The 15,030-nt window shown below is 39.5% G+C and overlaps 2 protein-coding genes across 2 annotated transcripts; both read right to left on the minus strand.

Moving 5' to 3' along the window:
• Positions 1-67: 67 nt before the first annotated feature.
• dcaf12 (DDB1 and CUL4 associated factor 12) lies at positions 68-6,202 on the minus strand (the record flags this gene model as incomplete). The annotated part of the gene is given in 6 exon segments (XM_014017045.1): positions 68-133; positions 492-685; positions 812-872; positions 1,894-2,160; positions 3,900-4,190; positions 5,821-6,202. Coding segments are annotated over 6 exon segments (942 nt in total), but the record flags the coding sequence as incomplete, so codon positions are not given.
• An 800-nt stretch (positions 6,203-7,002) lies between these two features.
• Positions 7,003-14,613, minus strand: ubap1 (ubiquitin associated protein 1). Its single transcript, XM_014017046.1, has 7 exons — positions 14,455-14,613; positions 13,414-13,460; positions 13,159-13,280; positions 10,318-11,133; positions 10,059-10,217; positions 9,283-9,384; positions 7,003-9,141 (listed from the first exon to the last, which is right to left on the minus strand). Exons 2-7 carry the CDS (start codon positions 13,451-13,453, stop codon positions 9,001-9,003), a joined length of 1,380 nt encoding a protein of 459 aa, XP_013872500.1. The 5' UTR covers positions 13,454-13,460; positions 14,455-14,613; the 3' UTR covers positions 7,003-9,000.
• Between the last annotated feature and the right edge of the window lie 417 nt (positions 14,614-15,030).

The following is a 15,030-nucleotide window of genomic DNA, read 5'->3' on the forward strand; positions in this document are numbered from 1 at the left end:
ATTATTAAATATGCACCAAAAATACATTTTAAAGTTTCAAACTAGATAAAATGACTTCATCCTGTACCTTGCACAAGTTATTCTCTGCTTTCCAGAGGTGAAAATAGCCATCCAAGGACACAGCACCCAGTTCCTGAAAAGAAATAAACAACAACAACAACAACACAGGAAGTCAAGACTGAAATCAAGGGAACAGAGAAAGACAAATCCAAAAATGACAGGACAACTCTCTGCTTTAGTTTCTGCTGTTCCTGTAAACATCCACTAAATTCAGATCGATTATAAAACTCAGTTAATTAAACTGCTGAGTTTATTCACAAAAACAAAAAGTTCCGATTTTAGTTCAAGGTTAAAWCTTAAACTGTTAATTTTAACTGCACAAACTCAGTCATGAAAGGAGGAATTGAAACTAAATAGTTTCTTCAAAAAAACAATGGTAATTTTGTGTGATGTTAACGTAAAAACTGACACTGAACAATTTAAACTCTTACTTTATGGCTGTTATTGAAGGCCAGAGCTCGGACTTTACAGTTGTAGGGGTTGGTGTACTCCTTAGGGATGTCCTTGAGGGTTCGGTGGGAGATGTGAGCGTAGGAAGGGACCGGCTCTTCATTCTGACTCCTCTCAGCCTGACTCAACACTTCCTCTGTAATCTCCCACAGACCCATGGAGCCATCTCTGGACCCTGAAATGTAAATGCACATCCGAATAGACTATTAATGATCCTGTGTATATGATAGTATTAAATATTAATCAGGCTCTGTAGAACAATGTGTGCTCTCACGTGTTCACACAGCTAATAGAAACTTACCGGAAACAGCCATATTGTCACTGATCCATGCGATGGAGAAAATCCAGTCATTGTGACCATCCTGAGGAAAAAAAAAAAGAAAGAAATCATGCAGCCTTGTGTGCAGCAGGTAGAAATGCTGAATGGCTAACACCAAGCAGTGTTTGAGCTGTGTCAGCAAAAATAAAAAGCACTCGTTTCTGACTCAAAATCCCAAGAACTTCAACCTGAGCCTAGTAATCTGTTAAAGTACACATTAGAATATTTAAACCCACAATAAAAGCATTCATATATTTATACACAAGATTATTTTGCAATCAATCTTTAGGACCAAAAGAAGCTGAGGCTTTTCTCAAATTTTGATTTGATTCTGACTCACTTAAGTTTTTTTTATTAACCAATAGCAATATCAGACGTTTATGAAACGAGCCAATTTATGATCAAAATAAAACACTGACAGTTAAATCAGCTTTAGTTTCTACAAAACTGATCCACATCGCAGGTCTTTCATTGTAGGAGGCAAATCAAATCAATGTGTTGTAGGGACTAAACCATAAATCGTATTAAATGGACGCATGTTATAGCTTTTACTTTGACAGGTCGACTCCACTTAAAAACAGAAAACTGGTAGAAAAATCTGGACGCAGCAAACAGACTTTGGTCAAACAGTACCAACACACACACACACTTGTACCTGACCTGCAGTCACAACAAAGAGAACAGCAACCTGGATTACAGCGCACAGAGCGAGAAACAAAGCTTTGTTCGTGTTACAAAACTCGTCACAAAGCGGTGTACGTACAGACGCTAACTACTGTTTCTGCTGTATTACAGTTAAACACATTTATTTATCCTTTGAGCAAGTTGTTACATCATTTTGTGGGGATGAGGAGAAAATTTAGGCGATTTGATATTTCTTCTACATGCTGGTTAATTTTTGGTCAAGTGTTACTAGAAAGCTACATAAAATTTGTCCATTGATAATGTAATTTATCCCATGGGCCTTGTTCACTCTGACAAAATCAATATGTCTGCAAAGTCTAAAGGGTTTTTTGAGTTTAAAAGAATAAAAACAGAATGATTATTATTCAAAAGAAACATACATCTCCAACACAAACGGGGTCCAGTGTAGGCAGTTGGTAGATGGCCAAGCTATTGGGGTTATCTCCTCCGGTGGCGAGCAGCGTCTTAGAGGGATTGAGTTCGATAGCGTGGATGCCACAGCCCTGTTGGTCCAGCCGGGCTTGAGAGCTTCCTGTTGGGTGGTAATGTCGTCCCGCCACCACTGCGGAGCCCCCGTCACTACACTCCCTGTCCTTTAACATTGGAATGCGTGTTATGTGTCCTGTTAGGACATCAACGACAAAAAGCTGCAAGTAACAGGAGAAGACGGAGCGGATTAGAGACAAAAAAAATGGGTCAAAGGAACATCAGAAGCAATAAAGTATAAACAGAAGAAAATAAAAGAATTGACAGGTGAGGCTATTGAGCTGACAAAATGCAAAAAGAGGACTATATTCTGCAGAATAAAACAATGTCTGCATGTGTGAACTTATCTTTACACGAGACCTTCAGAGAACTGATGTGCACTCATTTAGCCTCAGATTTAGCAATGTGACATACTGGACTGTTTCCTGCTTAATGTCAAGTCCCCCAGGACACACAGCCACAGTCTTATGAGAACTGCAGGCCTTCTTTTATCAGCAGTGATGACAAAATATCTTCTCGTAATGATTTAAAAAAAACATAAATTCAAGACTTTTTTGGTGTGTAAGAAAAACAACCTGTCTAAAAAATCTTCAGAGACATAAATTTAGTTGGGCCAAGTTCACACTGCAGGTAAAAGTGGCAGTGTGACACATTGAATTTTTTTTTAAGTCTTAACGTGATAAAAATCAGATTTTTTTTAACCCAACCCAGGTGTTTTTTCATATGTGGTACATAATGGGGGTGGCTCAGAGGTTAGAGAAGGTGAGCCTGTGGTCAGGAGGTCCAGTTAAAATCCCCAGACCGGCACTGCGGGGCAAATATAACACAAAAAAATCAGATCTGGAAAAAAATAATAATAAATTAGAACTGAGCATTGGTCTAATTTCGTTATTGTCCTCTGAATTACACCAGAAGCCAGAAGTAAATGGTAAATTGATTGTATTTATATAGTGCCTTTCTATCCAACCAGGATACTCAAAGCACTTTACACTGCAATATGTCATCTGACCATATCATTTACCCATAGGGCTGGACGATATGGCTAAAATTTATATAATGATATATAACTCCTAATTTTGGTTGATACGATACAATTTGGACATCGATATGAATAAAATGTAAGTAAAACTACCAAGAACACCATTATTTACTGTACCTACAAACCTCGTGTTATTTAAGATATCTTTAATTAAAATGATAACTAGTCAGAACAAAAACCAATATATCTCAAAGTTACTTTATAGCTAGTCATAATTTAATTGTTGATATCTGAAATATGTGTTTCAGATTCTCAGTAACTGATTATTTTTAAATGGAGCTTCCACACAACTTGATGGTAAATCTGGCATCATTTATCCAAGTCAGAATGTAAATCAGAGATATTTCTTCAATCTAAACTATTTCTTCTACTGCTTTTTCCAACGTGAACACTTGTTCATCCAAAGCKGTTGAGCTCATTTTGGCTCAGCTATCCACTGTGTGTAGGTAGCTTGTTGTTAGCATAACGTAAATAGAGTAGTAGCGCTAAGCACTGATTGAATTTTTTTAAAGTCCTATCACTGGTATTGACACGCTTTCAATCGTGATATATATTCATATTGAATAATTGTCCAGTAATATTTACCCATTCACACAGCACAACACTATGTCCCTATAGAAAGCTTATCTAGATAAATCATTCTATGGAGACTAATCAGTGCTTAAACCACACCCACACACTGACAGGACACATCAGAGACAGTGGGAGTTCAGTGTCTTGCCCAGGGACACTTGGACGTGAATAAATAGCAGCGAAATCGAACCCCCAACTATCTCATTGGAGGACGACTCCTCTAAGCACTCATCCACAACCGCCCAAAATGTATGCAAGGGTCTGACAGTGAGTGACAGGGCATCTCACCGTGTTGCACTTCGTCCCACACACCACCTGCCGGTGGTTGAGCCACTGCGACGCGAACACCTTGTTGAGTCGTCCCAGAGAAAACTCCCTCTCCTTGAGGATCCCGGGGAGCCTGCCCGCTGCGAAGCCACGCAGGCTCCGCTGGAGCCGCAACTCGTGCTGCTGCTGAGGTCTGAACTCCCGGCCCCGGAGCGCACAAACAACGGAGCGCCGATCGCACCACCACTGCTGGGCATGTCGCGATGAACAGGAAACACGGTTCCGCTTGTGTGGCGCCTGACACCAGCCCGGCTGTGCAGGGAGAGGAGAAGAAGTTCAAACATTTGAAGAGTATTTATGGGAAAACAAATGGTTTTTGTAAAATCCAAAATAACTTATCAGTATTTTATCATTTCAACTTATCTGTGATATTGCACATTTATGCCTCAGAGATGCACAAATACGTTTTTCAATGACACMGATTAAAAAGCCTTCGCAGAGAACAAGGAGAGAACAACTGAAGCTCACACGTCACTGACTTGGTCTGTAAAAGACTAGTTCAAGTTAACTAAACTGAACCATTTCTGAATAAACAACAAAACTTTTAAAACCTACAGGAGCACAAATACCTCACTCACACACAACTGGTTCTTCTTTCTTAGGAAAACAAACCTGAAATCTATTTACAAACCACATCCACAAAATAATTTTTAAGTAATAGCCCATATATTTCAGTTGTCTTTATTTGCTTAGGATTATTACATACATTTATTTTGACCTTATCTTAATACATATTTTTGCAATAGTTGCAACCTGTATGGAGAACATTTAACTTGCAACTACACACAGTGTAATAGTAAATAGATTGGTAAAACAGCTATCTTAACATAAATAAATCTCAGCTGATTGAATTATTGTTCATTTTGATTAGATTAAATTTTAAAAGTGTAACCATTCACTACTGAAGCTTTAACAATAGTCATGTGAAGGACCATACATCTCCACTATGGCTGTTGATTTGGACAATTTTGCATACAAACACTGTAATTTGTATTAAAATAGCATCCAAATGTTATTATTTTTGTTTTACTCTTCTCTCACTTCAGTTTGTGCTGATATCTTCAGGTTCTCTTTGTTGTTGTCTCCTGAAAGCAACTATTGTGTTACGTGCAGATGTGACTCACATCAACAGAAAGCAATTTAGTAAAAGTAGGTCAACTATCACTAATATAATGGTACACCCATCCAATTACTGTCAGACCCCCCCCCCCCCCCCCCCCCCATCCTGATCCTCTGCATGTTTTAAACATGACACACTTGGTATTAACGCAGCTGTTGATTGAGGTCATTTGTTCATTCAAAATCAGGTATGTTGGAGACATGTAAGCGTTGCAGGAGAGTACTTGGAGGAAGAGAAACTGTTCTAGTTTGTCTTAAACTAGCCAAATCTTTTAAAAATAAAGAATACTGCATTGTAAAATGTCTAATTCGTCACTCAGAACAGGTGGTCCTCTGTTAAATCTGATCCCTGGCCATTCAGCTAGCTGTTTGAGCTAATGCTGTCAGACATTTATTTGAAAGAAAAACTCAGTTTAAATGGAGATTAGTGCGGTTCTGACAAGTAATCATCAAATGATAATGTTGCTCCCAGCCGAGTTAAAGACTGATCGCCTTGTTGGGCTGATTAATTTTACGGCGGAGTGGCTTTTCTTTAGCAGATGTTAGCTGCCGCTGGCTAACGTCAGGCTAGTACAAGCAGGTGATGATATTCAACTATAAACATTATGTGTCATTATTTAAGAAAGCCCCAAATGCGTTTTGGTCCACGTTGATCCCATTTAAGGCATCATTTAATCAGTAAAAAGAAAAACCGATCTTATCGCTGCTTATCAGCTAATTCTGGCTAGCACAGTAGTTAGCATGCTAACCGGTTTCCGCCTACCTGTTGTTGGTCCTTCGGCTCTCCTGCTGCCTTCCTTTTCCTGCTAACTGTTTTTCTCGCCATAATCTGACACACACAGCTCCCTCACCCACATGGAGGGTAAAGCTAACGCTGAACACTGGATCATATAATGGAGATGTGCTGTTTCGGTTCCTTGGCCCTCGCTCGCTGGCAGTGTCCGAMAGAGCAAGGGCGATCACATTCGGCTGAGGTTGGTCAGTTGTAGGTTAAGATTAAATTAGCTTGCCAGCTAAATACTACGTAGGTTAGGCCGAAAAAAAGGGGAAAAATCGATTCAGTTTCAACACACTAACTGAGCGAGGTTCACGCTAGTTTTTTTCCCCCTTGCTAGATCGCGGTAACGGCCAAAAGTGCTCAGCAGTGCGCAGTCGCACGCAAATTAAACATCAACAAAAACAAGAAGGTCGAATGGGAACGAGTACGTCCTGCGTGCTCGTTCACGCCCCCAGCTTGGGCCTMGAATGAGCCAGACTAGCTGAGTGAAGCTGACAGCCCATCCAGCTGCCTAATCTTTGCTTGATATGTGACATAATTAATTATATTCATTTTGATGGGTGTATGTTTACAATATGTGTTTTTATAATGTGACGTATTAAGCTTAATAGTGTATTTAGGATCATTGCAACTCCTATAATTAAACATTGGCAAACATAGCTTTAATAACAGTTTTGCGGGTGGATCATTTAATGGTGCTTTTATAAAAGATTCATAATTACATAAATTTTGACCAAAAAAATAAATCAATCAATCACAGTAGAGCCTTCCCTGTTATGTACGTATATCCTCACCCTTCTTTATCTCCTAGTCAATGCGGCTTCACGTGTACCCCTGCTCTTGCATATTGTTTTTATTTTCCCACTGACTCAGCTTCACAGCTGGATGTTTCCAGATGTCAAGGAAAATACCTGGATGGACACTCATTTGTATTGTTCCAGTCTTAACTGATCCAAGACGAATCATACATCTGCATTAGAAATATAAGGTTATGTACTTGCCAGCTTTATGCAGCACGTTTAATTTTATAACACTTTTTGAGCTTTTAATTGGTAGGGGGGACAGTATTGTAACCACTGAAAAGATGAGAATGTTTTAATATGTAATGATTGTAAAAACTGTAAAAAATATAGGGTTATGTATGGAGACAATAATAACACTTGTGTGTTTTGTGACATTGGTATACCCTTTTGATTTTAATCACAGTAAATAGAAAGGCAAATAAAATAAAATCACTTTTCAATCACGTCATACCTAAAGTGCTGGTTGAAGAAACTTTACCAACTTTCCGTATTGATTCGTGTTTAATCACCCGCACCAGGAAGGAACATTTTACAGGAAATTTTAAGTTGAACAGATTCAGGAAATGTTGCACGGTGTGTGTGTGTGTGTGTGTGTGTGGTCTGGGAAGATAATTTACCACAAGCAGGTCTCATTTTTGTAGCTTCAGTGAAAATTCATGGTGTCAAAAACACTTGATTATTTTTTACATTTCACAATTAAGAGTTTCACTGGTCGGATCTCAAACAGGTTGTAGTTTGGATAAAGTTCTTATGTGTGATTGGTTTACAAAGTACTGGTCCAGTCTTAGGCTAAGTAGCATTTTAAGAGTCACATTTTTGCTAAATTTGAGCCCTTAAGCTGTTAGAATGCCCCTCACAAGCGATGTCAAAAATCACAAAGCTCAAATAATTAGAGATTTCAGTCATTCCTGCTTTTAGTACAACTGAGAAGACATGTTTTCAACAGCCTGAACTCAGAAGACCCAATATCAGATAATTTATTTWAAAAAATTACTTCTGTTGACACAACTGTATCCAATTAAAATCTAGGGAAAATGTCACTTTCTTGTTTGAAATATTTCCATTTAGAAAAGAGGGATGCCCATCAAAAAGTAAAATCAAAACACAAAAGTAAGTTAATTATCTGGGTTTGATTAGATTTTGTATGAACTTCAGTAACAATGAAAGATTAAAAAAAACAATCACCAAAATAAAAACGTTTCTGTCAATCCCAACAAAGCTTAAAGACAATTCTGTTTCTTCCAATACTTTTTTGAGGCTCAAAGTGCCGGTCAACAGTCATACCTCATGAAATGTTTCTATTGCACTGTGATGTGGCTGCGCAAACAACCCTAACTTTATTTCCTTCTTCTGTGTTTTAACCTCCCACTCTTCTCCAGTCTGAAATCTAACTTGCACAACTTATAGCATCACATTTTGTAAGTTAACAAATCTTACATCATCGTGTCAAACTCTTAAATCAAAGTGTCAGTGAACTATGTTAAATAAAATGAGAATCACGAAACGTGTGGTACATCGGTGACCGTGTGAGATTTTTTTTTTAAATCTCCACAGAGGAACACCCTCCTTCCCCACGCCCATCTCTGCCGACTGTAGCTGGCTGTTCCAGTGCACGTCCAAGAGAACTCCTCTKCTTTGAGTTATCATGACTAATAATGATCAATTATGCAATTCCTAAAACAGAAAGCAAAGAAATAGAACCTTTAAACAGAAACAAAAAGTGTCCMAAAAAACAAAAGGTGAACAGAAAAATAAGACAAATGTAAGTAGAACAGAAATAGGTCCTGGGCACAACAGCTCAGAGGGCACTTCTTGAKAGTCAGCACTCTGCGGCAACTGTGCCTTTTATTTTCGCTTTTACTACAAATTGGTTCAGTTTGAAAGAGAGCCTCCACTCGGCTCCCCCTACGCCCACGCCATTTACTAGGTCTGCAGTCAGAAACTGAAGATGGCAGCTTTGTGGTTTGGGAGTCTTCGMAGTTCATACCAGCCAACCACCACTTCCTCTCTGTTCAATTCTGCAGTTTCCCTCATGAAGAAGCAGCAATAGAGTGGCACAAATTAAAAAAAAAATAGCCACATCTTCCAGTCTCTCCTACTTTGTGCTGTTCAGTGACCTAAACCCAAAACCACATTTTTTTGTACATATGGTTACAAATACCTCAGTCCAATCTAGGCACATAAACTTTCAAAAGTGCTGAAACATTTTAGCACAGAAAGAAAGGTCTCCCAGCTGTCCTGTCCACAGCCGAGGCAGAGGGCAGGGCATTGTGAGATGAGGTGGGCAGAGGGAAAGGGGCTGGAGTAGGATGGTAGCAGGAAGCATGCCCTGGGAGGAGCTCGCTTAGCCGACCGGCTTGGCTCAGCTAGCAGCAGCGCGGGCCATCAGGTCCTCCAGAGCCTTGTCCTGGTCATTGTTGTGCACTAGCAGCACCTCTTTGATGGCGTCTCGCTCGAATCCCATTTCACCAAATCGCGACATGAGCTCCAGATACTGCAAGGCCTGGAAAAACAAGATAAAAAAAACACAGGCGTTACAAAAATTGGTGAACACACTGCGTAATCTTTTCGGTTCGTCAGCAAACTATATAAAATGCATTGAGACGACATGGACCGACTTTTGATGAGTAGATCATGTACAAACCTTTTCTTCTGAGCACTGGTACATGTCTAAACATTCTTCCACTGCACTGGCATCAAAGCCTCGCTCACACAGACGACCATGGACAAACAGATAGTCCAGCACCTTGGACAAACAACAAGGACATTTTAACAATTTTTCCAAGAATTAACTTTGATTATTTTTAACATGCAGTGTTCATAGGCTCTCCTAAAGGTGCAATRTGCAGGAATTGGAATTACGTCGTCTTATTGCTCTGTAAAGTTGCTGTGTCGGCATATCTCAGTTTTTCACTGTTTACAGTGATAAGTTGTCTGCAGATATGAAAGCTGGGTTACGGTTGAACCCGGAGCTAATCAACCTAACCAAACCCCCATATGGCTGTGACTCAGCAGTTTTTAAGATACTGAGCTAARGTTTGGTGTGGTAGTAGCTGAGTCATCTCCATCACGAGTGCTAACAGATCAAGCAATATCTATGAAATTTTGGCATGCACGGGGAAGTAAATGTTTATCCATCAAAGAACTTTCATTTATAAAGTAGTTTGTCAAAAATAAACTGGGTTTATACAGTTTGTCCCAACCAAATTAATATTTAGTTTACCATAACAAACCCACACCYAGACAGGACACTTGTTTTTAGGCGTTTTATATTTTTTGCACAGAACCTGATTTATCTTACAACTGCTGAGACAAAAGAGAGAGAAAAMGCTTTATTTTATTGAGTGCTAAATTTACAAATATGATGTAAATATGCTAGTCATGCAGATTGTTGTGCTTTGGTGTGATCGGGACCCCAACCTGCTCCACATTCTGTCCTTGTCTTTGCATGGCCCGTAGGACTTCTTCGTACGAGTAGCCCATGCCCACAAGCGTTTCCACACACTGACGTTCGCTGGGTGTCATGCTCAGAAGAGCTCCGCCACACGGCAGACCAGAGGATCCTGACCCAGGGTTGGCCTGGTGGAAATATTTAAGTAAATAAATACTCACAAGGTGGTAAGGATTTTATTTTTATTCACAGACGTTTTTGCTGTGTAGTGTTTTCTCTAACACTCACCGGCTTGGAAGTGGCACTCTTGCTGTTGCTGGCAGGCTCAGGAGCAACAATAACTTGTGTTTTTGGTAGAGTCGGCGAGCTCCCATTGGGTAGAATCTGTCGAGATGCTGGAGCGGACGTGGGGAGAGGGCTGTATCTTAATGGCTCTGGGTCAGCAGAATCAGACAGCTTGGGAAAAGTCAGAGAGCGGATGTTGCAGGGTCGRTCGTCTGTGTCGAACCCTACTCTTCCAGGATGTCCAACTTTGTCCATGTCCAGCAAGGCTACCAGGCCGTTCGGTTTGTGGCCAAAGCCTGGTTTGGCRGACACATTTGTGTTGGTGCTGGTTGGAGATGGGCTGTTTCCACGAGATGCGGACCCCTGCTGAGACACCTCTGGTGGGGATACAGACGGAGGCRGCTGAGGCTGGCTCTGTAGGATGTTTCTAAGCTCTTCCTTATCGTCCAAAGTTTTAAGTTCCAGCTTGTCAAAGGGGTCTTCTTCCCGCTCAAAGTCAGCTAGATTGAGGTTGTGTGACTGTGGACTGCTGGGCTGGGCTTTTCTAGGGCCAAGGCTAGGAGCAGGCAGTGGAGTGAGAATGGCATTGTGGCTCAGCCCCGCCAGAACAGGGTTCATTGCTGGTGGGGGCAGGTCCTGGTCCTCTGCAGCAGACCGAGAGCTTAACCCACCACTACAACTGCCACCATCGATGTCCTGAGAATCCCTGCTCTCTTCTTCCTGCTTGGCTGCTGCCTCCTTTGCTCTGGCGGCTGCTGCTTGGGCCTCAGCAAGTTCTATACCCCAGCGTACATGCCGCCTCTCCAATGAAAAGTCATACTGTTCAAAACAATGTGGGAGGAAGAGTGAGAAGGATGGACGAAAGAACAGAAAACTCTTCTCTTACTACTGGTAAAAATCACATGATGTTAAAACTACAGATCAAAACAGTTAAAACAAAAACAAACAAAAAAACAACAACAATCAATTAATTAATTAATATAGCTTGAGGTTGCCGATGCTATTTCAATATTAGTCCCTCAAGGATTTTGCAGGATTTTGATTGCTGTGGCCTAACATGTCTGATTTTTCAGCAGTTTTTTAAAATAGTCGCAGTCAAAGATGTGGTGTTTTACAGATTTTTGTCTTTAACATTCCAAGACAAAATTATTTTACAGAATTCATCATGTGTCTAATATAAACATAGCAAAGCTGYTGGGATGCCAAGATCCAAATGCAATGAATAAAGGATGAATAAAGTGAATATGCTGAAGATSACAAAGCTCTGCAGGTGACTTTTGGTGGGTTTTTTTTAAAATCTGTTACATATTCATGTTAATGACATAATACACTTAGCTCGCTCTGACAGGTTGTTTTGGATTTAAAGTAGGGGTGCACGATACTTATCGGCCCAATATCAGGGAATTATGATGTCATATTTATGGGTCCAACATCATAACAAACAGAACTGATAATACATGTTGATGTTTGCCAGCGCGGCGATGAGAATGCGTGTTTATTTTTATCTTTTTGGTCAAGCCGCTTCCCGTCCAGCATGACCCCAGCAACGTTCAAGTTGTGTCGGAAAAAACAACTTTCTCACTAGAAAAATAATTAGGGTCCTCCGTGCTGAAAAACCAGTCGTTTTAATAATTTTTAATATTATTTCACCAATTAACCCTGTATGTTAAACACAAACTTTATAATGATAAACATAAAAAAGTCGGAACAACTACTCTCAATTTGAGAACATGTAATGTCCGTTACCTCCTGAACGCAACACAGAGTCCGTTCTGCTAAAATGCTAACAACAAGCTAGTGTTCAAGAACTGAGACTTAAATCATTGCTGAGGCTTTTGACAAATCCAAAGAAATAGCCAGAGAGGACGCAGATCTCAAGCACTTCAACAATGGAAACGATGGAGCTTGACAAGCAGCCATTCCTCCTCACTAAAGACTGAGGATTTTATCTCCTTGTTAGCCATGGTTTACCATGCTGAATAGCTGCTGCCTCTGTGTGTGTCTTCCTGTATGTTTGATGTGGTCGTAATACTTTCACACTCTCAGACGCACTGTTTCAGGTAGAAAAATGTTTTAAATCATATATTAAAAAACAAATGTACTTTGAATCTAACTTGCATTATTGTGCATCCCTAATTTAAAGAGTTACTTTTTCCTGCCGGCAGCCCCCTTCTTCCCTCCACATGCATTTTATGCAAATGTTAAATGTAATATCCGATGGCAAATTTAGTAGTTCAGGTTTAGGACATGTTTTCATTCAGCAGGCTTGGATTCAAGAAAGTAAAAAAAGGGCAGGGGGTAAAGGTGATTTGTCGAGTTTATGGACAAGTTGCAATGATTGGTTAGTATTGTAAGACTGAGAAAAATTTCTTTTGAATTTGTGTCAATATTACAACTTCCTGGACACGCTATTAAAAAGGAATATGGTAAGAAGGTATACTCCATTCGTATTAATGACTAACAAAAATATGTCCTGATTGTTAGCTTTTTTGAATGTACTATTTAAAAAATATATCATTTTAAAAACTAACAACATCAAATGAGCAAAAGCTAATTTCAGTGGAAAATAATTAGCCCAATCCACTTATCAACTTCTGAGATAAAGATGCCACAACCTTGTGGGGCGTGAGTTTGGGATTTTAAAGGAGAACAATAAAAACTGCTTTTCAAACTGAATTTGTAATGAATGGCAACACAACAGCATCGATGCTCAACATTGCTGCTTTAGCCATTATTTTTGCTTTCTCAATAGTTTGAGGCTAAACGTGTGACAAGGGATGACATTTGAATAACTGCACAACAAAACACCTGTACAAATTTGCATATTGTCTGTTCCTGACTAACCTGTGTGTCTGCAAGCAGGCTACAATCGGGCATACAGAAACCAACAGGTAACCCCACTTTGGCTGGACAGCGAAATTTATCATTTATCTTGAAGGGAACATCATCAAGGTAGCTGATGGGTCCTGTAAATGAAAAAAAAATGAACAAATAAAATGAAAGAACAGACAATAGATCAAACTTTATTTTCTATATTAAACTCAAAGCATCWGTGTTGTTTAACAGTCAACCAACAAAGTATTAAAAGTAAACTCTTGCCATTGTTGTACACATCTGTGCCAGACTTCCTCGCAGCCATTTATCCTCTGTAAAAAAATAAATAAAAAACAAGAAGTATACATCCCATTAAGTATAAGCAAGAAAACAGACCAAATTTGCCACAGTTCTAAGTCATTTTCTTTGTTTCCTTGTTCGTCACAGTAGCTACATAATTATGGTAGTGTGTCTGACATTTAAACCTTGTGCAATGGCTTTAATAGAAATGATTGTGAGAAAGAATAATCAAATCAAAACGTGCAACTAGTGAATGAATATCTAAACAAAGCTGTTCAGATATCAGTAGAGAAAATTTCAGGATTACAAACAAAAGAGTCATTTTGCTTTTCTCTTGGCATTTTTCTGTCGTTTTGCTTTTGTTTTGCCCCTTAGATTAAATGTCATCCATTGGACATGGACCACACATGATCAGCACAGGAGGCATCTTGTGATCTGATGGGATCTCTATCTGGGTGTCAGATTTCTTAGGAGTGAAGACTTTAAAGTTAGGAATATTTCTTAGATAATAGCTGTTGGGAGATTAAGTTATAAATCTTGTTATTTTAACCGAGTGTTATCATGCTGACACATTAAGTGATAAGAATAACATAAGAAAACAAGGGTTAAGAAAGTTAAAATTTGTCTAAAGCACACTGTCATGACAGTAGTCAGTGCTTTTCGTTTACATAGGAGTTTCACAAGTTGCTCGTAAATTACTGTAAAGTTCCACAAATGCGGCTAAATGATTATTAGCATTAGCTAAATGCTGCTCGCGTGACGTGCTGACAGCTAGCAAACGTTTTGAGAATAAAAACCTCGCTTACTTTAGCTTAGCTGGCGTTTAGAAGAGATACAAGCAGACTGAAATAATCCACTGAATGTCATATTTAAAGTGAATAATAGTCTTGAGGAAATGCTACACAGGCAATGCTAATACTATTAGCTTCACCTGTTTGGCCTGGCTGTAAACGTATCRTTCTCTCTGCTGCCACCGCCCCTCACTAAAAAAAAAAAAATACTGGTCAAACACAAAGCCACCCTCACCGGTATCTGCTCCGTCCCGTCTTTACGAAATCCAAAATGACACCTGACCGAGCTGACACTCCGACCAAAAAAGCTACACTCAGGATCAATTTTATTTGAAGTGAAACCTCTTTCCTGTTTCGGCGTACGTCGCCATCTTGGCTTGTGTTCCTGCGTGACGTCACTTACTACACGACGTAGGATCACGTAATAAAATAATTTGAGTGGTGCAGTCTGCCAGATCACCACCAAAATTTAATMATTTGTTCTTTCATGAAAATCCATTCTCAACGTTTTGAGCAATTTTGTCAGACATATTCTGACAGATAAACAAATCAAAAACATAACCTACTTGGGGGAGTAAAAAGTCAGTTACTTTTTAGTTTTGTTTTGTTTCGTTACCTCACATTAAACAGAGTATGAATGCTTAATTATTCATTAATTAGCCCTCCTGTTGTCCTCATTTTCTGTATACACCCTGTGTCCTCTGGGTCAAAATGACTTGTCTTCACTAAACCCCCGATATAAGCAGCTTAATTGAATTTTAAACACCAAATTTCATCTTGCATATTGTCATTCACCACAAAGTGTGTGAAT

The sequence above is a fragment of the Austrofundulus limnaeus genome, unplaced genomic scaffold, assembly GCF_001266775.1.
Source record: "Austrofundulus limnaeus strain Quisiro unplaced genomic scaffold, Austrofundulus_limnaeus-1.0 Scaffold160, whole genome shotgun sequence".
Classification (NCBI taxonomy): domain Eukaryota; kingdom Metazoa; phylum Chordata; class Actinopteri; order Cyprinodontiformes; family Rivulidae; genus Austrofundulus; species Austrofundulus limnaeus.